We start from the raw sequence: 26,038 nt of genomic DNA on the forward strand, positions 1-26,038 counted from the left end.
TTGAGTGATAATTTCCTAAATATATATTTCTACAAATTCTAAAATGGTTAGTATTGACATTATTTCGTGGGCTACACACAATGAACATTACAATTAATTTGTCTCTAGTTGCCAGAAGTTATAGAGTGAGAAAGTAGAATTGAGGCCTCCTCCCCCTCTCTCTTTCTGCTGTCTGTAACCCCTGGGCAGGCAGAGTGCCTGGGAAATCCCCCTGCTCTGGAAGAGGCCTGTTGGGGTTCAGTGGACTACAGAGAGATGAAGATTAGGGAAAGAGAGACTGAGGTAGAGAGAGTTTAATGTCAGATGGAAGCTTCACATAACTGTGTGGACTGTCTCACACACTAACACGGGGTTTGGCCCTCATTGTAAATAAGAATTGGTTCTCAACTGACTTGCATAGTTAAATAATGGTTGAATAAAAATTAAAAAATCAAAACATTCATACTGAATCCTTCACTCAGTCGTATAGGTAAATAGCTAAAAAGGGCAACCCGAAGCCTGTGTGTGTTTAGAGGGGAAGAAGTACAGAACAGAGAGAAGTAGTAGTAGTTATGGAGTATGGATAGGGATGGGGGAGATAGACAGAGGAGTGCCAGTCAGCAGAAGAATACAGGCTGTCTGTGTGTGAACAGGGATGAGGGATAATCCTGCTGCTTCTCCTCAGGACCATTATCCTACAGGAGAGGAACCTGTGGGGGGTAGCCTACACAGGCAGCACACACAGACACATCTGATTCCGGTGATATTCCATGGGAATCCCGTCAGCTGCTCCCGAACACTTCAGTCTCCCGCTATCTCCTCCCTCTCTCTCCTCTGTCTCTCTGTTCCTGGCCCTACTCTCCTCTGTCTCTCTGTTCCTGGCCCTACTCTCCTCTGTCTCTCTGTTCCTGGCCCTACTCTCCTCTGTCTCTCTGTTCCTGGCCCTACTCTCCTCTGTCTCTCTGTTCCTGGCCCTACTCTCCTCTGTCTCTCTGTTCCTGGCCCTACTCTCCTCTGTCTCTCTGTTCCTGGCCCTACTCTCCTCTGTCTCTCTGTTCCTGGCCCTACTCTCCCCTGTCTCTCTGTTCCTGGCCCTACTCTCCTCTGTCTCTCTGTTCCTGGCCCTACTCTCCCCTGTCTCTCTGTTCCTGGCCCTACTCTCCCCTGTCTCTCTGTTCCTGGCCCTACTCTCCTCTGTCTCTCTGTTCCTGGCCCTACTCTCCTGTCTCTCTGTTCCTGGCCCTACTCTCCTGTCTCTCTGTTCCTGGCCCTACTCTCCTCTGTCTCTCTGTTCCTGGCCCTACTCTCCCCTGTCTCTCTGTTCCTGGCCCTACTCTCCTCTGTCTCTCTGTTCCTGGCCCTACTCTCCCCTGTCTCTCTGTTCCTGGCCCTACTCTCCTCTGTCTCTCTGTTCCTGGCCCTACTCTCCTCTGTCTCTCTGTTCCTGGCCCTACTCTCCCCTGTCTCTCTGTTCCTGGCCCTACTCTCCTCTGTCTCTCTGTTCCTGGCCCTACTCTCCTCTGTCAGAAGGATCTGGTTCCATTCTGAACCGGAATCTTGGCCAGGCAGCTGGGAGTAAATTTTCCCTGGATCATCACCCTCACAACACACACACAGAGAGGATTAACCCCCTCACGATTCCCATAATGATTTACACCCAACTACAGCTGCTAATGGTTTTCCTAAATGGTAATTTTTCATTTGAATTACTAAATTCATGTTTTATTTAAATACACGTTTAAATTAATTACTAAATACATTTTAATTATTATTACTTATGACTTCTTTTGATCTCTTCATCTGGACATGCTTCCAGATGAAGCAGGAAACTCAATGGAGAATTGTGTGTGAAACGACTGATGTTCTGCGGCTTAGTGTTTTGACTTTTGATCAGGCACCTCATCGGGCAGCATGGGGGTCCTCACTCAGCTGTTAACCTCCCCTCCCCCGGGGAGAAGCAGTGGCTGCTGGGAGGTGATCAATGATGGACGACGGCTCTGCTCCCACCCCAGAATGGATTGAATGAGAGGGAGGAAAGGAGGAGGAAGGGGCGATGAATAAGGACAGGGGAGGAGGGAAGGAGAGTGGTGGACAAGGAGGTAGGGAGGGGGCATGTTTAAACAGCCTGGACTTGAGTGACAGGGCTGATAGAGGGTGAGGGTTGAAGAGTTGCTGGGGGGCTGAGATGTGAGGGGAAAGTGAGCTTTTAATTCCCAGAGCAGAAGCAGATGTAGCAGAATGGCACACACACACACAGCTAGGCAGCTGGAAGTCATCAAGGACAGGGGTACACATTGTGTGTGTGTGTTTGCTGGGGCAGGGGGAACCTGGACCACTATAAAAGGGGTATGCAGAAACTGCTAAACACGAGACAGAAGACGGCAAACGAGAGTCTGTGTTTGTCATCCCTTCATCCATCCAGAGATGGAGGTAAAGAGGTTAAACAAAGAGAAACATGTTATTAGACAGCAGGTTTAGGGAGGTAGATCTGTTCTTTATTCAACCAAAGCATTAAAATGCATTTTACAAAAAGCACTTGAACAGAGCTGTTAAATCAAGCTTTAACGATCTTCTCACTAGCTACAAACCACACCATGACGACATCCCGACACAGGCTTCCTGTAAGTCCTCCTCCTCGTCTTTTCACCAGCAGTCAGTCTCTTTCTTTATCCAGAACGCTTCTTTATTTTGGTGACTTGAAATAGAAACATTTGAGGATGTTTTATGATTTTTTAGTTGTACAAAATTGATCCCAAACAAAAGTGAACACAGATGGAAACATGGTGCCGAGTATAAAATACAAAAAATAAACGGTGTGAAACTTATAAAATCAACGTCGCTGCACATATAAAAATAAATGACTACTTTGTGTTCAGTCACCGTCTCCTATTGTCTGCTCATAAGATTCACACAAAATGAGGTTTCATTGGCTATCCTTCACACCAGCACGGCCAATCACAATCACTTATTTACACCCCACAGCCAATGAAAAATATATATTTATTTACACAAACGAGGTAAAAACTGTGCCATTGAATCCACACCCCTCCCCACAATAGCAGCTATATACACCACCACCACCACCACCTCCTCCACCACCACCACCACCATTACCTCCTCCACCACCACCACCTCCTCCACCTCCATTAGTTCAATCTTTCTGAATACACAACACATATTTGTTTCCATCAAAAATGTTTACGGCAAGAGTGAGAAACTTAAAACAGTAGTATAAAACAAACGCTTGAAAGAACAGCGGGCACTTCTAAATAAATAAAGAGATCATTTCTAAAGTTTGTTTCTGTAGTTTGTGAAAGCAGCACAATACAGTTTCCAGCTTCTCAGAATGTGTTGCGTGATCTGTTACCTGGGCAACGCAGCTTGACAGCCAGTAATATGGTGAGAATGGATGTCTGACAGGAGAGACAGGAAGAGGAGTATGAGTAACCCCGCCCCCTCGGCCCTAGGCACTTGGGGATTGGACCCTGACTGGCCAGTCATGTATGTTGTGGATTCCTATTGGCCGATGCTGAGAGTTGTGGGCCCTAATCGGCTGGTTTGTGTGTGAGGTAGGTACAGCAGAAAGACAGTCATAGCAAGGCTTCCATGGCTGAGCAGTCAGTCAGTCAGTCTTACATTAGAATGGTCTCTGGTCAGGTCTTATGCTGGTCCATACACACAGATATAGAGAGGTAACAGCAGTTACAAACTCCTCCCTCTCTTAAAACTGTCCAATGAGAGTCATACTTCCCAGAACTCATCTCTCCAGCTGAGCTGTGAGTCAGTCAGCTATGTTAGTGTCCTGATCGTTTTTTGTAGTTTGTAGTTCTATATGGGCGAGCTTGTGTGGTTAAACACACAGCACTGATCACATGATGGTGGAGACCCCTGAGAGAGAGAGAGATGGATGGATGGATAGAGAAATGGATAGAGAGATGGATGGATGGATGGATGGATAGAGAAATGGATAGAGAGACAGATGGATGGATGGATAGAAAAATGGATAGAGATGGATAGAGAGTAGAGAGAATCACCAACAGAAAGAGAGAGAGATGGATAGAGAGAAGAGAGATATATGTTTTGTGGGTCAGGTCTTCTCCTGTCCAGTGACTCCGACAGCTTTCTCAGCCAGCCGGGGCTTCTGTGCAGCGGCGTGTGTGTCGGGGTGTGTGTGCAGTGCCAGGAAGGGGTTGGCGGTGATGGTGCCGTGGGCGTTGGAGGAGGAAAGAAGGGAGGTGATGGGCAGCTGAGCGGAGGAGAGAGGGATGGAGGGAAGCTGGGAGGAGGAGAAAGACTGGAGTTGGTGGAGGTCCTGTTGTTGCTGCATCAACTGGTAAAATAACACCTGCTGCTGTTCCTGGAGAGAGAGAGAGAGAGGGGGAGAGAGAGAGAGGGGGAGATGGAGAGAGAGAGAGGGAAAGAGAGAGGAAGGGTTAGAGGGTTAGAGAGAGAGGGAGAGAGAGAGAGAGAGAGGGGGGGGACGATTTATTTTAGTCATTCTGTACAACTGAAATAAAGTATTTAATTTCCTTGTTTACCACGACAAATCTACTAACCTACACATGTTATGAATTGAAAAATCATGGTGTAGTATACATTTTTTAATTTCCAATTTATGTAATCCATTAATGATTTTACTTGTCTGAATCGAATATGGCCATTTCTTATCATGAGGGGAAAATCATATATTTCTGAACTGTAGGCTACACATTTTACATTGGAAACTAAAGTGTGATTATGTTCTATTTTGAATCAAATTGTTATTCTATTATAATGCGGATAGTGGAGATTATTTCTTTATTTGTATAACAACATGGCAACACCCAATATTGAACCTTAGTAATTTCGTACAGGGTTGCTGTGGTATATTGAACCTTAGTAATTTCGTACAGGGTTGCTGTGGTATATTGAACCGTTGTAATTTCGTACAGGGTTGCTGTGGTATATTGAACCTTTGTAATTTCGTACAGGGTTGCTGTGGTATATTGAACCGTTATAATTTCGTACAGGGTTGCTGTGGTATATTGAACCTTTGTAATTTCGTACAGGGTTGCTGTGGTATATTGAACCTTTGTAATTTCGTACAGGGTTGCTGTGGTATATTGAACCGTTGTAATTTCGTACAGGGTTGCTGTGGTATATTGAACCGTTGTAATTTCGTACAGGGTTGCTGTGGTATATTGAACCTTTGTAATTTCGTACAGGGTTGCTGTGGTATATTGAGCCTTTGTAATTTCGTACAGGGTTGCTGTGGTATATTGAACCGTTGTAATTTCGTACAGGGTTGCTGTGGTATATTGAACCGTTGTAATTTCGTACAGGGTTGCTGTGGTATATTGAACCTTTGTAATTTCGTACAGGGTTGCTGTGGTATATTGAACCTTTGTAATTTCGTACAGGGTTGCTGTGGTATATTGAACCTTTGTAATTTCGTACAGGGTTGCTGTGGTATATTGAACCGTTGTAATTTCGTACAGGGTTGCTGTGGTATATTGAACCGTTGTAATTTCGTACAGGGTTGCTGTGGTATATTGAGCCTTTGTAATTTCGTACAGGGTTGCTGTGGTATATTGAACCGTTGTAATTTCGTACAGGGTTGCTGTGGTATATTGAACCTTTGTAATTTCGTACAGGGTTGCTGTGGTATATTGAACCTTTGTAATTTCGTACAGGGTTGCTGTGGTATATTGAACCGTTGTAATTTCGTACAGGGTTGCTGTGGTATATTGAGCCTTTGTAATTTCGTACAGGGTTGCTGTGGTATATTGAACCGTTGTAATTTCGTACAGGGTTGCTGTGGTATATTGAACCGTTGTAATTTCGTACAGGGTTGCTGTGGTATATTGAGCCTTTGTAATTTCGTACAGGGTTGCTGTGGTATATTGAACCGTTGTAATTTCGTACAGGGTTGCTGTGGTATATTGAACCGTTGTAATTTCGTACAGGGTTGCTGTGGTATATTGAACCTTAGTAATTTCGTACAGGGTTGCTGTGGTATATTGAACCTTTGTAATTTCGTACAGGGTTGCTGTGGTATATTGAACCTTTGTAATTTCGTACAGGGTTGCTGTGGTATATTGAACCTTAGTAATTTCGTACAGGGTTGCTGTGGTATATTGAACCTTTGTAATTTCGTACAGGGTTGCTGTGGTATATTGAACCGTTGTAATTTCGTACAGGGTTGCTGTGGTATATTGAACCGTTGTAATTTCGTACAGGGTTGCTGTGGTATATTGAACCTTAGTAATTTCGTACAGGGTTGCTGTGGTATATTGAACCTTTGTAATTTCGTACAGGGTTGCTGTGGTATATTGAACCTTAGTAATTTCGTACAGGGTTGCTGTGGTATATTGAACCTTTGTAATTTCGTACAGGGTTGCTGTGGTATATTGAACCTTAGTAATTTCGTACAGGGTTGCTGTGGTATATTGAACCTTTGTAATTTCGTACAGGGTTGCTGTGGTATATTGCAGCCTACTTTACTGAAGAAACCATGTCTGAAATAGAAGGAAATGTTGTAGGGAAAGTCATGTTATGATGATATTGAAATTGTCTATCACACACTGATGCAATCCACATCACTTTCATTTACAATGTGGTAGGCCAATTGATTAAAAGTTGTTCTTCAATAACTGTATTTTCGCAAAGTTATAATCATCATAAGGAACATAGGCTACATTTCCAGTCAAATCATTTTTATTTCAGTTGTAATGTCTTTCTTCCAAATCTCTTTTTAATATTTCCATTTCGTTGTTCCTGATAGGATGTTTCTTCATTAGGGCGGGAGTAGTGAAGGCAGACCGTCTAATATCCAGCCGGGTTGACACCGTAACAGTGTCAAATCACTAGTTTTATCCCACTTTCCCCCCCTTGCAACCAGGGTTATTTTATCTCTGTATTCAATCAGGCTTTAATGTCCCAAAAATGCTGCCATTGTAGCCTACCGTCCAATGAGGCCTGGTATCTCAAAGCCATATCAAATATCTTGGTTGTAAAATAGTTTCTATTGAGCTCAAAATTGAGAGCTGAGAAATAAAAAACCTGTCCCTAAAGAAAGCTGATAACCTCCAAGTGTGACAACAAGACAGCGGTGTTTTGCTCGCAATAGGATTTTCAAACGTTATTCAAATCAGAACATGTTGTTTTCTCTCGGAGCATTTGAGACTGGTTTGATCAACACAGCAGCAGGCCCCAGCGAAACAAGCCCCAGCGAAACGGGCCCCAGCGAAACGGGTACAGGAGCAGACAGACAGACACTTTCATTACAGGAATCATGAGGATAATGCACTTTACTGTTCGACCAAAATCATGCTTTTAGCCTCCTAAACATTTTGAGTGAGGTGACCATGTAGAATGTGCAGCTCGCACTGATGCAACCAATTAAAAATGTAACTCGCACAGCCAAGTCAAAGGGTCGCAAAATGCGACTAAATGGTGGCAGAACGGAGCCCTGGTGTGTGTGTGTGTTTACCGCAGAGGGCTGTGAAGACAGTAGCTGTTGTAGTTGGTTCTGGTGCAGTAAGAGCCTCTGCTGCTCAGACAAGGCACCCAACCTGAGTGAAAACACACAAAGACATACACACAGTTAGAAAACTACAACACACACACACACACACACACACACACACACACACACACACACACTCTCTCACCTGCTTTTAGCTGTAGCTGAGCTGATGTAATCCAATAGGAAAGCAGGGAGAGAGAAAATATAACGACATCAACTTGAAACTAAAGACAGAGCGAGAAACAACCATGTCAATCAATGGAAGGATAGACAGGTAGTCTACCAGGTATCCATGCAGCCAGCCAGGTAGTCTACCAGGTATCCATGCAGCCAGACAGGTAGTCTACCAGGTATCCATGCAGCCAGACAGGTAGTCTACCAGGTATCCATGCAGCCAGACAGGTAGTCTACCAGGTATCCATGCAGCCAGACAGGTAGTCTACCAGGTATCCATGCAGCCAGACAGGTAATCTACCAGGTATCCATGCAGCCAGACAGGTAGTCTACCAGGTATCCATGCAGCCAGACAGGTAATCTACCAGGTATCCATGCAGCCAGACAGGTAGTCTACCAGGTATCCATGCAGCCAGACAGGTAGTCTACCAGGTATCCATGCAGCCAGACAGGTAGTCTACCAGGTATCCATGCAGCCAGACAGGTAGTCTACCAGGTATCCATGCAGCCAGCCAGGTAGTCTACCAGGTATCCATGCAGCCAGACAGGTAGTCTACCAGGTATCCATGCAGCCAGACAGGTAGTCTACCAGGTATCCATGCAGCCAGACAGGTAGTCTACCAGGTATCCATGCAGCCAGACAGGTAGTCTACCAGGTATCCATGCAGCCAGCCAGGTAATCTACCAGGTATCCATGCAGCCAGACAGGTAGTCTACCAGGTATCCATGCAGCCAGACAGGTAGTCTACCAGGTATCCATGCAGCCAGCCAGGTAGTCTACCAGGTATCCATGCAGCCAGACAGGTAGTCTACCAGGTAGCCATGCAGCCAGCCAGGTAGTCTACCAGGTAGCCATGCAGCCAGCCAGGTAGTCTACCAGGTATCCATGCAGCCAGACAGGTAGCCATGCAGCCAGCCAGGTAGTCTACCAGGTATCCATGCAGCCAGCCAGGTAGTCTACCAGGTATCCATGCAGCCAGACAGGTAGTCTACCAGGTATCCATGCAGCCAGACAGGTAGTCTACCAGGTATCCATGCAGCCAGACAGGTAGTCTACCAGGTATCCATGCAGCCAGCCAGGTAGTCTACCAGGTAGCCATGCAGCCAGACAGGTAGTCTACCAGGTATCCATGCAGCCAGACAGGTAGCCATGCAGCCAGCCAGGTAGTCTACCAGGTATCCATGCAGCCAGCCAGGTAGTCTACCAGGTATCCATGCAGCCAGCCAGGTAGTCTACCAGGTATCCATGCAGCCAGACAGGTAGTCTACCAGGTATCCATGCAGCCAGACAGGTAGCCTACCAGGTATCCATGCAGCCAGACAGGTAGCCATGCAGCCAGCCAGGTAGTCTACCAGGTATCCATGCAGCCAGCCAGGTAGTCTACCAGGTATCCATGCAGCCAGACAGGTAGTCTACCAGGTATCCATGCAGCCAGCCAGGTAGTCTACCAGGTATCCATGCAGCCAGACAGGTAGCCATGCAGCCAGCCAGGTAGTCTACCAGGTATCCATGCAGCCAGACAGGTAGTCTACCAGGTATCCATGCAGCCAGACAGGTAGTCTACCAGGTATCCATGCAGCCAGACAGGTAGTCTACCAGGTATCCATGCAGCCAGACAGGTAGTCTACCAGGTATCCATGCAGCCAGACAGGTAGTCTACCAGGTAGCCATGCAGTCAGACAGGTAGTCTACCAGGTATCCATGCAGCCAGACAGGTAGTCTACCAGGTATCCATGCAGTCAGCCAGCCAGACTACCAGGTAGCCATGCAGCCAGACAGACAGACTACCAGGTATCCATGCAGCCAGCCAGCCAGACTACCAGGTAGCCATGCAGTCAGCCAGGTAGTCTACCAGGTATCCATGCAGCCAGCCAGCCAAACTACCAGGTTATCCATGCAGCCAGACTACCAGGTAGCCATGCAGCCAGACTACCAGGTAGCCATGCAGTCAGCCAGCCAGACTACCAGGTAGCCATGCAGCCAGACAGACAGACTACCAGGTATCCATGCAGCCAGCCAGCCAGACTACCAGGTAGCCATGCAGCCAGACTACCAGGTAGCCATGCAGCCAGACTACCAGGTAGCCATGCAGCCAGACTACCAGGTAGCCATGCAGTCAGCCAGACAGACGACCAGGTATCCATGCAGCCAGACAGCCAGACTACCAGGTAGCCATGCAGCCAGACTACCAGGTAGCCATGCAGCCAGACTACCAGGTAGCCATGCAGTCAGCCAGATAGACTACCAGGTAGCCATGCAGCCAAACAGACAGACGACCAGGTATCCATGCAGCCAGACAGACTACCAGGTATCCATGCAGCCAGACAGACAGACAGCCAGACAGACAACCATGTAGCCAGACAGACAACCATCTAGCCAGACAGACAACCATGTAGCCAGACAGGCAGTCAGGCAGACAACTAGGTAGCCAGACAGGCAGGCAGTCAGGCAGACAACTAGGTAGCCAGACAGGCAGGCAGTCAGGCAGACATGTAACCAGGTAGCCAGGCAGACAGACAGGCAGATGTAGTGTACATACCTGGTGTTGATGGAGCTGGACATGGGCAGAGCGGTGCTGGGGCCCGGTGAGGAGGTATGTGTGTAGCTGTATGTGTGAGGGCTGGAAGTGGTCTGTATGACTCTGTTCAGAACCCCCACTATCCCAGCTCCCCCTCCCAGCAGCATTGTTCCCATGGCAACCCCGTTGAGCTGAGGCGGGCTGTGAGAGATGGAGGGGGGGGTGGAGAGAGAAGAGGTAGAGCCACCACTACTGCGGCCACACGACACGCTATCCTGCGCGAGAGACAGAGAAAGAGCTTTGTTTACCAATATCAGCATAACTAGTGTGTCATGACAGCATAACTAGTGTGTCATGACAGCATAACCAGTGTGTCATGACAGCATAACCAGTGTGTCATGACAGCATAACCAGTGTGTCATGACAGCATAACTAGTGTGTCATGACAGCACAACTAGTGTGTCATGACAGCACAACTAGTGTGTCATGACAGCACAACTAGTGTGTCATGACAGCACAACTAGTGTGTCATGACAGCACAACTAGTGTGTCATGACAGCATAACTAGTGTGTCATGACAGCATAACTAGTGTGTCATGACAGCATAACTAGTGTGTCATGACAGCATAACTAGCGTGTCATGACAGCATAACTAGCGTGTCATGACAGCATAACTAGCGTGTCATGACAGCATAACCAGCGTGCTATGACAGCATAACTAGCGTGCAATGACAGCATAACTAGCGTGCAATGACAGCATAACAAGCGTGCAATGACAGCATAACCAGCGTGTCATGACAGCATAACCAGCGTGTCATGACAGCATAACCAGCGTGTCATGACAGCATAACCAGTGTGTCATGACAGCATAACCAGTGTGTCATGACAGCATAACCAGTGTGTCATGACAGCATAACCAGTGTGTCATGACAGCATAACTAGTGTGTCATGACAGCACAACTAGTGTGTCATGACAGCACAACTAGTGTGTCATGACAGCACAACTAGTGTGTCATGACAGCACAACTAGTGTGTCATGACAGCATAACTAGCGTGTCATGACAGCATAACTAGCGTGTCATGACAGCATAACTAGCGTGTCATGACAGCATAACTAGCGTGTCATGACAGCATAACTAGCGTGTCATGACAGCATAACTAGCGTGTCATGACAGCATAACCAGCATGCTATGACAGCATAACTAGCGTGCTATGACAGCATAACTAGCGTGCAATGACAGCATAACAAGCGTGCAATGACAGCATTACAAGCGTGTCATGACAGCATAACCAGTGTGTCATGACAGCATAACCAGTGTGTCATGACAGCATAACCAGTGTGTCATGACAGCATAACTAGTGTGTCATGACAGCATAACTAGTGTGTCATGACAGCATAACTAGTGTGTCATGACAGCATAACTAGTGTGTCATGACAGCATAACTAGTGTGTCATGACAGCATAACTAGTGTGTCATGACAGCATAACTAGTGTGTCATGACAGCATAACTAGTGTGTCATGACAGCATAACTAGTGTGTCATGACAGCATAACTAGTGTGTCATGACAGCATAACTAGTGTGTCATGACAGCATAACTAGTGTGTCATGACAGCATAACTAGTGTGTCATGACAGCATAACTGGTGTGTAATGACATCATAACTAGTGTGCAACGACAGCATAACTAGTGTGCAACGACAGCATAACTAGTGTGCAATGACATCATAACTAGTGTGCAATGACATCATAACTAGTGTGCAACGACAGCATAACCAGTGTGCAATGACATCATAACTAGTGTGCAACGACATCATAACTAGTGTGCAACGACAGAATCACCAGTGTGCAATGACAGCATAACTAGTGTGCAATGACAGCATAACTAGTGTGTAATGACATAACTAGTGTGTAATGACATCATAACTAGTGTGCAATGACAGCATAACTAGTGTGTAATGACAGCATAACCAGAGTGTAATGACAGCATAACCAGTGTGCAATGACAGCATAACTAGTGTGCAACGACAGCATAACTAGTGTGTAATGACAGCATAACTAGTGTGTAATGACAGCATAACTAGTGTGCAATGACAGCATAACTAGTGTGCAATGACATCATAACTAGTGTGCAATGACATCATAACTAGTGTGCAATGACATCATAACTAGTGTGCAATGACATCATAACTAGTGTGTAATGACAGCATAACTAGTGTGCAACGACAGCATAACTAGTGTGCAATGACATCATAACTAGTGTGCAACGACATCATAACTAGTGTGCAATGACAGAATCACCAGTGTGCAATGACAGAATCACCAGTGTGCAATGACAGCATAACTAGTGTGCAATGACAGCATAACTAGTGTGTAATGACATCATAACTAGTGTGTAATGACATCATAACTAGTGTGCAATGACAGCATAACTAGTGTGCAATGACAGCATAACCAGAGTGTAATGACAGCATAACCAGTGTGCAACGACAGCATAACCAGTGTGCAACGACAGCATAACTAGTGTGCAACGACAGCATAACTAGTGTGTAATGACAGCATAACTAGCGTGTAATGACAGCATAACTAGCGTGTAATGACAGCATAACTAGCGTGTAATGACAGCATAACTAGCGTGTAATGACAGCCTAACTAGCGTGTAATGACAGCATAACTAGTGTGCAATGACAGCATAACCAGCGTGCTATGACAGCATAACTAGTGTGTCATGACATCATAACTAGTGTGTAATGACATAACTAGTGTCTAATGACATCATAACTAGTGTGTAACGACAGCATAACTAGCGTGTAATGACAGCATAACAGCATAACTAGCGTGTAATGACAGCATAACTAGTGTGTAATAATAGCATAACAGCATAACTAGTGTGCAATGACATCATAACTAGTGTGCAATGACATCATAACTAGTGTGCAATGACATCATAACTAGTGTGTAATGACAGCATAACTAGTGTGCAACGACAGCATAACTAGTGTGCAATGACATCATAACTAGTGTGCAACGACATCATAACTAGTGTGCAATGACAGAATCACCAGTGTGCAATGACAGCATAACTAGTGTGCAATGACAGCATAACTAGTGTGTAATGATATCATAACTAGTGTGTAATGACATCATAACTAGTGTGCAATGACAGCATAACTAGTGTGTAATGACAGCATAACCAGAGTGTAATGACAGCATAACCAGTGTGCAACGACAGCATAACCAGTGTGCAACGACAGCATAACTAGTGTGCAACGACAGCATAACTAGCGTGTAATGACAGCATAACTAGCGTGTAATGACAGCATAACTAGCGTGTAATGACAGCATAACTAGCGTGTAATGACAGCATAACTAGCGTGTAATGACAGCCTAACTAGCGTGTAATGACAGCATAACTAGTGTGCAATGACAGCATAACCAGCGTGCTATGACAGCATAACTAGTGTGTCATGACATCATAACTAGTGTGTAATGACATAACTAGTGTCTAATGACATCATAACTAGTGTGTAACGACAGCATAACTAGCGTGTAATGACAGCATAACAGCATAACTAGCGTGTAATGACAGCATAACTAGTGTGTAATAATAGCATAACAGCATAACTAGTGTGCAATGACAGCATAACTAGTGTGTAATGACAGCATAACTAGTGTGCAATGACAGCATAACTAGTGTGCAATGACAGCATAACTAGTGTGCGATGACAACATAACTATTGTGCAATGACAGCATAACTAGTGTGCAATGACAGCATAACTAGCGTGCAATGACAACATAACTAGCGTGCAATGACAACATAACTAGCGTGTAATGGCAGCATAACTAGCGTGTAATGACAGCATAACTAGCGTGTAATGACAGCATAACTAGCGTGCAATGACAGCATAACTAGTGTGCAATGACAGCATAACTAGTGTGCAATGACAGCATAACTAGTGTGCAATGACAGCATAACTAGTGTGCAATGACAGCATAACTAGTGTGCAATGACAGCATAACTAGTGTGCAATGACAGCATAACTAGTGTGCAATGACAGCATAACTAGTGTGCAATGACAGCATAACTAGTGTGCAATGACAGCATAACTAGTGTGCAATGACAGCATAACTAGTGTGCAATGACAGCATAACTAGTGTGCAATGACAGCATAACTAGTGTGCAATGACAGCATAACTAGTGTGCAATGACAGCATAACTAGTGTGCAATGACAGCATAACTAGTGTGCAATGACAGCATAACTAGTGTGCAATGACAGCATAACTAGTGTGCAATGACAGCATAACTAGTGTGCAATGACAGCATAACTAGTGTGTAATGACAGCATAACTAGTGTGTAATGACAGCATAACTAGTGTGTAATGACAACATAACTAGTGTGTAATGACAGCATAACTAGTGTGTAATGACAGCATAACTAGTGTGTAATGACAGCATAACTAGTGTGTAATGACAGCATAACTAGTGTGTAATGACAGGATAACTAGTGTGTAGTGACAGCATAACCAGTGTGTAATGACAGCATAACCAGAGTGTAATGACAGCATAACCAGTGTGCAATGACAGCATAACCAGTGTGTAATGACATCATAACCAGTGTGTAATGACAGCATAACCAGAGTGTAATGACAGCATAACCAGTGTTCTAGCTGGGTAATGGTGCTGCCTTACCTGAGCAGGTAGAGAGGAGTCCCCCTTCACATCTGAAACACACATGATCACACAGTCAGACAGTGAGAGTGACAGTGTGTATGTTAGGGTGAGGTTAGGCGGGGTGTGTGTGTTGTGTATGTTAGGGTGAGGTTAGGCGGGGTGTACCTTGGGCAGCAGCAGGGGTGAAAGGCACAGACAGCTGAGCTGACAGGAGCTGTAGTCGTTCTTTCTTCATGGTCAGAGATTTAATCTGGTCTTCTAGACGCCTGTTCTCCTCCTGCAGCTGGTGGAGGGACTTCAACATTCCCAACACTACCACACACAGAGAGAGAGACCATATTAAACCAATACAAATTATCCAAACAATGAAATATAGGTGAGTAGATTAGATCTGATTAAGTCATGTAGGTGTGTGTGCTCACCATCTCCCTGTCCTCCCTGCTGCAGTAGGAACTGTTGTCCGTCGCTCCACTGTCTCTCCAGCAGCTGTTCTATAGAGGTGTCCCCTCCGCCCCCCTGACCTGAACCTAACGCTGACCCTGGGTCATACCGGATCTGTAGCCCACCTAGAGGAGAACTGGAGGATGAGAGGGAGGGTTTGGGGGAGAGAGAGGAGGGTTTGGGGGAGGGAGAGAGAGGTGAAGAGCAAAGGAGATTAAACACCAAACATAACATGAAACAAACGTGAAGAATGTCAAACCAAATCAATGTGTTGTTACAGGGTGTGCTTGGGCGGTATACCGTACGGTATATCGTGGTATTGAAAGGTATGATTTTCAAAACAGTCAGACGTATATATTTTAGTATTCACAAAAATGTAATTTAGCCAGTCACATGATATACTTGTTTACAAAGCACAAACTGAAGTTTCATGACCTGACGATTCACTGTTGAGCAGCGCCTAGAGAAGTGATCAAATTATACTTGAAATTCACTTCTAATGATTGCCAGCTAAATACCTTATGAGAGACAGAGAAAAACGAGAAAGAGAAACAGGGAGAAACACAGAGAAAGAGAAACACAAAGAGAGAGAAAAATGAGAGAGAGAGAGAGAGAGAGAAACAGAGAATGAGAGAGTGAGCAGAGTGGTGTGTGTGTGTGTATGGGAGAGAAAGAGCGTGTGTGTGTGTATGGGAGAGAAATAGTGTGTGTGTGTGTGTGTGTGTGTGTGTGTATGTGTATGTGTGTGTGTGGTACCCCTGGTGCAGTAAATCACTCTGTGTGAGTTTAGACACACTCTGATGTGTGAGAGAGAAAGAGGGAGGGAAAGAGAGCTAGGAGAAAACTTCACGGTTCAGGAATAAGCAACCGAGGGAGGGAGAGCATTTTTACCATTCCATCTCACTTCTGGTGCACCCCCCCCCCCCCCCCCCCCCCACACCCCACCCCACACACACACAAAAAGAGCATTCTTATTGGAAAAATTCAGCTAGTAAATGTTTGGAGCAAACTGAAGGAAACCTTTAACTTCTTAAAATACCCCCCATTATTCAGTTATACACAGTACTACATCTATTTGCTATTTATACAGTAAAGAAAATCCATAAATATTTAAAGTAGTAAAGCAACCAACCTTGTCGAGTTCAACTATCCATCCCACCAAGTGTAAAAGCTGCAGTGTCAAACACCCATTCCCCCACACACACACCCCTTTCCCAGACATCCCCACACACGCTTGTTGGCAGAAAAATTGAGAAAAAGGCAAACTATCTTTGTAAAAATAATAAAAGCAAGCGCAGAGCTGAAGGACGTTTCCCACCATCACACACTCACAGAAGAGACCAGAAACGAGGAGAGAGGAGAAAGGAGGGGGGAGACCAGCGTGTGTGTGTGTTTGTGGGAGGGAGAAAGACCCCCCACACAATGGACCAGCGGAGGGGAAGACAGGAGAGGGGGATGGTGGAGAGAGGGGGGGATGGGTGGAGAGAGAGAAAGAGAGGGGGGATGGGTGGAGAGAGAGAGAGAGGGGGGTGGGTAGAGAGAGAGAGGGGGAGTGGGAAGAGAGAGAGAGGGGGAGTGGGGGAGAGAGAGAGAGGGTGGGTGGAGAGAGAGAGAGGGGGGAATGGGTGGAGAGAGAGAGAGGGGGGGGTGGGTGGAGAGAGAGAGAGGGGGGATGGGTAGAGAGAGAGAGGGGGAGTGGGAAGAGAGAGAGAGGGGGAGTGGGAAGAGAGAGAGAGGGGGAGTGGGGGAGAGAGAGAGAGGGTGGGTGGAGAGAGAGAGAGGGGGGAATGGGTGGAGAGAGAGAGAGGGGGGAATGGGTGGAGAGAGAGGGGGGGTGGAGAGAGAGAAAGAGAGGGGTGTGGGTGGAGAAAGCGAGAGAGAGAGAGGGAGAGAGAGGGGGGATGGGTGGAGAGAGAGGGAGAGAGAGGGGGGATGGGTGGAGAGAGAGCGAGAGAGAGGGATGGGTGGAGAGAGAGAGAGGGGGAGTGGGTAGAGAGAGAGAGGGGGAGTGGGTGGAGAGAGAGAGAGGGGGGAATGGGTGGAGAGAGAGAGAGGGGGGATTGGGTGGAGAGAGAGAGAGGGGGGAATGGGTGGAGAGAGAGGGGGGGTGGAGAGAGAGAAAGAGAGGGGTGTGGGTGGAGAAAGCGAGAGAGAGAGAGAGGGAGAGAGAGGGGGGATGGGTGGAGAGAGAGCGAGAGAGTGGGATGGGTGGAGAGGGGAGAGCGAGAGGGTGGGTGGAATTGTGTGGAATGTAAATATGGGTTCACCGGGAATAGGGGAATGTGTGTGTGTGTGTGTGTGTACTCACTGTGGAGAGAGGGTGGTCTTGGGAGAGGCTCGTCTGGGGAAGCCCTGAGCTCCAACACTGTTTCCATCTCCAACATCCTGATCTACACACAGTAAATAACACACTTACAACTGTGATGGCATCTCCCTCCCTCCCAGGCCAGACGTTCATCTTCCTCTGCAAGAGTAATGAATCTCACACGCTAACACAGCGCACAGGCTAACACAGCGCACAGGCTAACACAGCGCAAAGGCTAACACAACGCACAGGCTAACACAGCGCACAGGCTAACACAGCGCACAGGCTAACACAGCGCACAATAGTATACGGGACTAGACATGCGCTGGTCTCCACTTCCGACAGTCAATCTCATCTCCTATTTGACTCTCTTCTTCACCTTTCCTGCCTGTCACTCAAAAGCAAAAACACCCCCAACCCAGTCGCATTATAGTTAACCCCTAGAGGTCAGGGAGGACCAATGGCTGCAGGCGATACTGAAACACCAGGAAACTTTCTCCCACTCCTCCCCCTTAGGGCTGGGCGGTATACCGTATTTATTATATACCAGTATTGATGCACAGACCACTTTCAGTTTGTACTTGACCTTTTGTAACAGTATTTCAATCTTTGCCTTGTTAATAATTCTCCTTTCTGGACTACCCATCCCGGATCCGGGATCATTCTCATCAGAAACGCTGGCTAGCATAGCCTAGCCTAGCGCCACAGGGATATATGTGATACGCAACTCCGATGTGTATAATGTCAGTTATAGTTTACTCTGTTTTCTACTTGAGTCACCTCTATCTCTCTCTCTCTCTCTCCCTCCCCCTCTCTCCTGCTGCATGCCGCTAACCACACCAAGCACTGCCCCCTGTCACTGAAGGAGAGCCCAGTTGCTCGACCACAGTGTCACGAGCACTTAGTTGCTGTTCACACTGCATGGTCAGATGGCTGCAACAATGTTGCTGACATGCTGCGTTCTATACACTATTAGTGTGTGTACAGTGCATTCTGAAAGTATTCAGACCCCTTGACTTGTTGCACATTTTGTTACGTTGCAGGATGATTCTACAATGGATATTTTTTTTTTTATCCTCATCAATCTACATACAATACCCCATAATGACAAAGCAAAAATGTATTACAAATAAATAACAGAAATACTACATTTACATAAGTATTCACAAGTACTTTTGTTGCAGTGATTACAGTCTCAAGTCTTCTTGGGTATGACACTACAAGCTTGGCACATCTGTATTTGGGGAGTTTCTCCCACTGTTCTCTGCAGATCTTCTCAAGCTCTGTCAGGTTGGATGGGGAGCGTTGCTGCACAGCTATTTTAGGTCTCTCCAGAGATGTTAGAATGGGTTCAAATCCGGGCTGAAAAGGATCAGTCAGCTATTCTGCCACTGTGTCACTATATATACAGAAGTATGTTGACACGCCTTCTCTGTTTAGGGCCAAATAGCATTCTAGTTTGCTCAGTTTTTTTGTTAATTCTTTCCAATGTGTCAAGTTATTATGTTTTTGTTTTCTCATGATTTGGTTGGGTCTAATTGTGTTGCCGTCCTGGGGCTCTGTGGGGTCTGTTTGTGAACAGAGACCCAGGACCAGCTTGCTTAGACCAATCTTCTCCAGGTTCATTTCTCTGTAGGTGATGGCTTTGTTATGGAAGGTTTGGGAATCTCTTCCTTTTAGGTGGTTGTACAATTTAACGTCTCTTTTCTGGATTTTGATCATTAGCGGGTGTCGGCCTAATTCTGCTCTGCATGCATTATTTGGTGGATTTGGATTATTTGGATATTTTTTGCATAATTCTGCATGCAGTCTCAATTTGGTGTTTGTCCCATTTTGTGAATTCTTGGTTGGTGAGCGGACCCCAGACCTCACAACCATCAAGGGCAATGGGTTCTATAACTGATTAAAGTATTTTTTGCCAGATCCTAATTGGTATGTTAAATGTTATGTTCTTTTGATGGCATAGAATGCCCTTTTTGCCTTGTCTCCCAGATCATTCACAGCTTTGTGGAAGTTACCTGTGGTGCTGATGTTTTGGTCGAGGTACATATAGTTTTTTGTGTGCTCTAGGGCAACGTTGTCTAGATGGAATTTGTATTTGTGGTCCTGGCGACTGGACCTTTTTTGGAACACCATTATTTTTTGTCTTACTGAGATTTACTGTCAGAGCCCAGGTCTGTATCTTACTGTCTGCAAACTACAAGTTTGTCTTTTCTCAGCAAGATGTTGCTAAAATAATGTGTGTTAGCCGCTAATCACTAGTTAGTACATTTAGCTAGCTAGCTAGCCAGCTAAGAGTCACAGCAAACGTAGGTAGCTAGCTAATACTGCCAGGTACCAGTACTGGTGTAGGCTTTGATAAGCATGCTTGTGCAACGGTATAGAGAGGAATAAGCAAAGCATGAATATGTTGGCCAGCTAGCTAGCTACATGAAGTAAGAAAATACATAATGTAACATCTAAATTAGGGTAACCTGGAAACACTGACCAACACTTTGGTTCCTACCCGGTCAATAATTACTCACTGGCTTATTCATTTGTTTTCATGTCAAACAACAATGTATTCAAGGTGCAGCTCACTATATTCCAAGTATAGAATTCAAATAATCATTATATTTCCATGATTTCAACAGTTCACCAATTAACTAAACCTATATTTTTGCCCATATCATGCTCCCTGTCAGTGTGGAAATAATAACAAAAGTGCAGAAAATACAGATATTGATGAAAATGCTGAAAATAATTTTGTTTGTTTGGAATCACTTATAATGTATGTGTTGCCACCCTAGGGCCATGAGATACTCAGAAAGCATAATTACAACATTTAATATTCAAAAACCTAAAATACCATCAAAAATTTGAAAAATATTGTGATATGATATTTTGCCCATATCACCCAGCCCTACTCCTCCTATGTCCACAAGTAGACCAGTCACCACATCCCACACAGTCAATCCTTCTCTCTAACCCTTCACTGCTGTCTGTCTGTGTGTGTGTGTGTGTGTGTGTGTGTGTGTGTGTGTGTGTGTGTGTGTGTGTGTGTGTGTGTGTGTGTGTGTGTGTGTGTGTGTGTGTGTGTGTGTGTCGTAACCTAAGCAGTGTGTTAGTGGGAGGAGTCTGTCAGTGGGTGTGGTGACCTCTGAACCCTCTGTAGACCGTGACTTATCCATGATCACACACACACACACACACACACACACACACACACACACACACACACACACACACACACACACACACACACACACACACGTTGGTGCCAACCTGCGGGGGACGCCTCAGACTGTGCGATGAGAGCAGCCATGGCAGAGTTGGGGTTGAGTCGGTTTCCAAACATGTGGGAGGGAGCCATGTTGAACACTAGACCTGGTAACCCACTCACCTACAGAGGAGAGAGACACTCAGTTACAATACATGGAGGATGACTGGATGCAGTTGGTGACTTGGGGAGACAGACACACTGTGCATGGAGCAGCTTTATGTCCTCCACAGGGAAGTAAATAGACATGATGTCCTGCTGCCCTGGGCCTCGTCTCCACTATGTATGAGAGGGGAGAATGTGTGTGGTGGAACCAGAAGGGTGACTGGTAGAATTGGATCCCCTTTACTCCTCCATAGTGCCTGTCAGATCAGGGGAAAGCAGAGAGGGCCTACAACAGCACCTAGATCTTCTGCACAGATTCTGTCAGACCTGGGCCCTGACAGTTAATCTCAGTAAGACAAAAATAATGGTGCTCCAAAAAAGGTCCAGTCACCAGGACCACAAATATCAGTTCCATCTAGACACCGTTGCCCTAGAGTACACAAAAAACTATACATACCTCGGTCTAAACATTACTACCACAGGTAACTTCCACAAAGCTGTGAGCGATCTGAGAGACAAGGCAAGAAGGGCCTTCTATGTAGGATCTGGCTAAAAATACTTGAATCAATTATAGAACCCATTGCCCTTCATGGTTGTGAGGTCTGGGGTCCTTATAGAACCCATTGCCCTTCATGGTTGTGAGGTCTGGGGTCCTTATAGAACCCATTGCCCTTCATGGTTGTGAGGTCTGGGGTCCTTATAGAACCCATTGCCCTTCATGGTTGTGAGGTCTGGGGTCCATATAGAACCCATTGCCCTTGATGGTTGTGAGGTCTGGGGTCCTTATAGAACCCATTGCCCTTGATGGTTGTGAGGTCTGGGGTCCTTATAGAACCCATTGCCCTTGATGGTTGTGAGGTCTGGGGTCCTTATAGAACCCATTGCCCTTGATGGTTGTGAGGTCTGGGGTCCTTATAGAACCCATTGCCCTTTATGGTTGTGAGGTCTGGGGTCCTTATAGAACCCATTGCCCTTCATGGTTGTGAGGTCTGGGGTCCATATAGAACCCATTGCCCTTCATGGTTGTGAGGTCTGGGGTCCTTATAGAACCCATTGCCCTTCATGGTTGTGAGGTCTGGGGTCCATATAGAACCCATTGCCCTTCATGGTTGTGAGGTCTGGGGTCCTTATAGAACCCATTGCCCTTCATGGTTGTGTGGTCTGGGGTCCTTACAGAACCCATTGCCCTTCATGGTTGTGAGGTCTGGGGTCCTTATAGAACCCATTGCCCTTCATGGTTGTGAGGTCTGGGGTCCGCTCACCAACCAGGAATTCACTAAATAGGACAAACACCAAATTGAGACTCTGCATGCAGAATTCTGCAAAAATATCATCCGTGTACAATGTAAAACACCAATTAATGCATGCAAAGCAGAATTAGGCCGATAACCGCTAATTATTAAAATCCAGAAAAGAGACATTAAATTCTACAACTACCTAAAAGGAAGCGATTCCCAAACCTTTCATAACAAAGCCATCAACTACAGAGAGATGAACCTGGAGAAGAGTCCCCTAAGCAAGCTGGTCCTGGGGCTCTGTTCACAAACACAAACAGACCCCACAGAGCCCCAGAACAGCAACACAATTAGACCCAACCAAATCATACGAAAACAAAAAGATAATTACTTGACACATTGGAAAGAATTAACAAAAAAACTGAGCAAACTAGAATGCTATTTGTCCCTAAACAGAGAGTACACAGTGGCAGAATACCTGACCACTGTGACTGACCCAAACTTAAAGAAAGCTTTGACTATGTACAGACTCAATGAGCATAGCATTGAGGCAGACCTGGCTCTCAAGAGAAGACAGGCTATGTGTAAACTGCCCACAAAATGAGGTGGAAACTGAGCTGCACTTCCTCATCTCCTGCCAAATGTATGACCATATTAGATACACATATTTCCCTCAGTTTACACAAATCCACAAAGAATTTGAAAACAAACCCAATTTTGATAAACTCCCATATCTATTGGGTGAAATACCACAGTGTGCCATCACAGCAGCAAGATTTGTGACCTGTTGTCACAAGAAAAGGGCAACCAGTGAAGAACAAACACCATTGTAAATACAACCCATATTTATGTTAATTTATTTTCCCTTTTGTAGTTGAACTATTTGCACATCGTTACAACACTGTATATAGACATAATATGACATTTGAAATATCTTTATTCTTTTGGAGTGTAATGTCTGCTGTGAATTTTTATTGTTAGTTTCACTTTTGTTATTATCCATTTCACTTGCTTTGGCAATGTAAACATATGTTTCCCAGGCCAATAAAGCCCTTTGAATTGAAATGAGAGAGAGATGGTAGGGAACAACTGGGCAGAGAGAGGGGGAGCAGAGGGGGTACAACTGGGCAGAGAGAGGGGGAGCAGAGGGGGTACAACTGGGCAGAGAGAGGGGGAGCAGAGGGGGTACAACTGGGCAGAGAGAGGGGGAGCAGAGGGGGTACAACTGGGCAGAGAGAGGGGGAGCAGAGGGGGTACAACTGGGCAGAGAGGGGGGGGTGGGGGCAGAGAGGGGGACAACTGGGCAGAGAGAGGGGGGGAGCAGAGGGGGTACAACTGGGCAGAGAGCGGGGGAGCAGAGGGGGTACAACTGGGCAGAGAGAGGGGGAGCAGAGGGGGTACAACTGGGCAGAGAGAGGGGGAGCAGAGGGGGTACAACTAGGCAGAGAGAGGGGGAGCAGAGGGGGTACAACTGGGCAGAGAGAGGAGGGGAGCAGAGGGGGTACAACTGGGCAGAGAGAGGGGGGGAGCAGAGGGGGTACAACTGGGCAGAGAGAGGGGGGGAGCAGAGGGGGTACAACTGGGCAGAGAGCGGGGGAGCAGAGGGGGTACAAATGAGCAGAGAGGGGGGGGGAGCAGAGGGGGTACAACTGGGTAGAGAGAGGGGGGGGAGCAGAGGGGGTACAACTGGGCAGAGAGAGGGGGGGGAGCAGAGGGGGTACAACTGGGCAGAGAGAGGGGGGGAGCAGAGGGGGTACAACTGGGCAGAGAGAGGGGGGGGGGCAGAGGGGGTACAACTGGGCAGAGAAAAGGGGGGAGCAGAGGGGGTACAACTGGGCAGAGAGAGGGGGGCCGAGCAGAGGGGGTACAACTGGGCAGAGAGAGGAGGGGAGCAGAGGGGGTACAACTGGGCAGAGAGAGGGGGGCCGAGCAGAGGGGGTACAACTGGGCAGAGAGAGGGGGGGAGCAGAGGGGGTACAACTGGGCAGAGAGAAGGGGGGAGCAGAGGGGGACAACTGGGCAGAGAGAGGGGGGTACCACTGGGCAGAGAGGGGGGGGGAGCAGAGGGGGTACAATTGGGCAGAGAGGGGGGGGGGGGGGCAGAGGGGGTACAACTGGGCAGAGAGAGGGGGGGTGGGGGCAGAGAGGGTACAACTGGGCAGAGAGAGAGGGGTACCACTGGGCAGAGAGGGGGACAACTGGGCAGAGAGAGAGGGGGTGGGGCAGAGAGGGTACAACTGGGCAGAGAGAGAGGGGTACCACTGGGCAGAGAGGGGGACAACTGGGCAGAGAGAGACGGGGTGGGGGCAGAGAGGGGGACAACTGGGCAGAAAGAGAGAAAAAGAGCCCCTGCTCATTTGGAAAGAGGACCGGCTAGGAGGTCAGGGGTCAGGATGTTAGAAACCTGTCTCTCCTGCTTTTCAGAACTTTATTTAACTTGTATGTCTCTGACATTAACGTTGATCTGACTGTTCAGTACAGGTCTAATCTGTGTGTGTGTGGTGTGTATGTGTGTGGTGTCTGGTGTTGTGTATGTGTGTTTATGTGTGTGTGTCTGCTCACATGGGAGGAGGCTGTGCTGGTCAGGGGGGCTGTGGCAGTAAGGGGAGTGGGAGGGGCTAGTGAGGGTGTCGGCTGCCGCAACTCAGAGTTAGCGCCACCCATAGCAACAGGTCCCGCCCCTGATGACACGTCACCACTGGAGAATGCACCTACAAAGAGAGACATCATCATCATCATCACTATGATCATTTTTCATAACCATGGAAGTAAAGTCCTCATTGTCTGGTGTATATACGTCTGCAGGACAGTAGTGATTGATGCCATGAATGAGTGAGCAATAACAAGCATTCCTACACAGGCATTCAGCATGTATACACATATTAAACACACACAAACACAACCAAAAATATTACACACACTAAAGACACACACACCCACTAAAGACACACACACTAAAGACACACACACATACATATTAAAGACACAGAAACAAACGCATATTAAACACACACCCAGTATGTGGAGGCCAGTCCTGCAGCTGACCCAGAATAACAGGAAGAAATCTGATGACTCACACATTCTTCTATCACAACACACAGCTTTTCATACAGGCTTGAAGACCGGAGAGGCCCAATACATATTCATGTGACTCCATCACATGTCCTTCTAGTTCTCTGTTTGTTGCTGCTGCTGCTGCTGCTATTTCATTGATTTTATATACATACACACACACACACACACACACACACACACACACACACACACACACACACACACACACACACACACACACACACACACACACACACACACACACACACACACACACACACACACACACACGGGATAAACTCTGCCCCTGCCCCTTAGTGACCCCTGGGATGGTGGTGGTGGTGGGGGGAGAAGAAGAAAGAGAGAGAGAGAGAGGCCCCCCTCACCCCACAAAAGGCTGAATGGCTGTGGGCAGCACACATTCACAAGAGGAACAAGAGTGCTTTGTGCCTGAGAGAGGGGGGGGGGGGGGGGGGGGAATCACATACTGCATAAACTGCTAGACTACTCCTCAAATCATACCATCATCGACACAACACAGCTCCTAACTTACAAGATTGTTGAAGACAATCCACTTTTTATATACCGATAAGGTCATATAAGATGATGGTCTAATACCATTCAATAACAGAATTCTTTACCAGATATTAATGTTTAAATAAGACAACTGACTACATTAAGCTACATTATTTGATGCTACCTTGAATGTGTGGGTATTAAGTAGTTGTTGGGGAATTGTTAGATTACTTGTTAGATATTACTGCACTGTAGGGAACTAGAAGCACAA

At 46.5% G+C, this 26,038-nt stretch overlaps 1 protein-coding gene across 6 annotated transcripts in view; it reads right to left on the minus strand.

Annotated features, from left to right (window-relative positions):
• Positions 1–2,452: 2,452 nt before the first annotated feature.
• The window catches only part of LOC129859029 (protein AF-10-like), an 88,650-nt gene continuing 65,064 nt past the window's right edge, over positions 2,453–26,038 (minus strand). For 4 of the 6 annotated variants that reach the window (XM_055928342.1, XM_055928346.1, XM_055928345.1 and 1 more), the window contains 10 exons: positions 24,760–24,908; positions 20,863–20,980; positions 17,602–17,683; positions 15,275–15,429; positions 15,018–15,164; positions 14,871–14,902; positions 10,201–10,454; positions 7,632–7,652; positions 7,451–7,532; positions 2,453–4,336 (listed from right to left, as the gene is read on the minus strand). In XM_055928342.1, coding sequence (XP_055784317.1) covers positions 4,067–4,336; positions 7,451–7,532; positions 7,632–7,652; positions 10,201–10,454; positions 14,871–14,902; positions 15,018–15,164; positions 15,275–15,429; positions 17,602–17,683; positions 20,863–20,980; positions 24,760–24,908 — 1,310 coding nt within the window. In that variant the 3' untranslated portion in view covers positions 2,453–4,066. Of the gene's footprint in view, positions 4,337–7,449; positions 7,533–7,631; positions 7,711–10,200; positions 10,455–14,870; positions 14,903–15,017; positions 15,165–15,274; positions 15,430–17,601; positions 17,684–20,862; positions 20,981–24,759; positions 24,909–26,038 lie in introns of those variants that run through there. The other 2 variants (XM_055928343.1, XM_055928347.1) reach the window with 2 other exon arrangements.

The sequence above is a fragment of the Salvelinus fontinalis genome, chromosome 7 (assembly GCF_029448725.1).
Source record: "Salvelinus fontinalis isolate EN_2023a chromosome 7, ASM2944872v1, whole genome shotgun sequence".
In the NCBI taxonomy this organism is placed as follows: Eukaryota; Metazoa; Chordata; class Actinopteri; order Salmoniformes; family Salmonidae; genus Salvelinus; species Salvelinus fontinalis.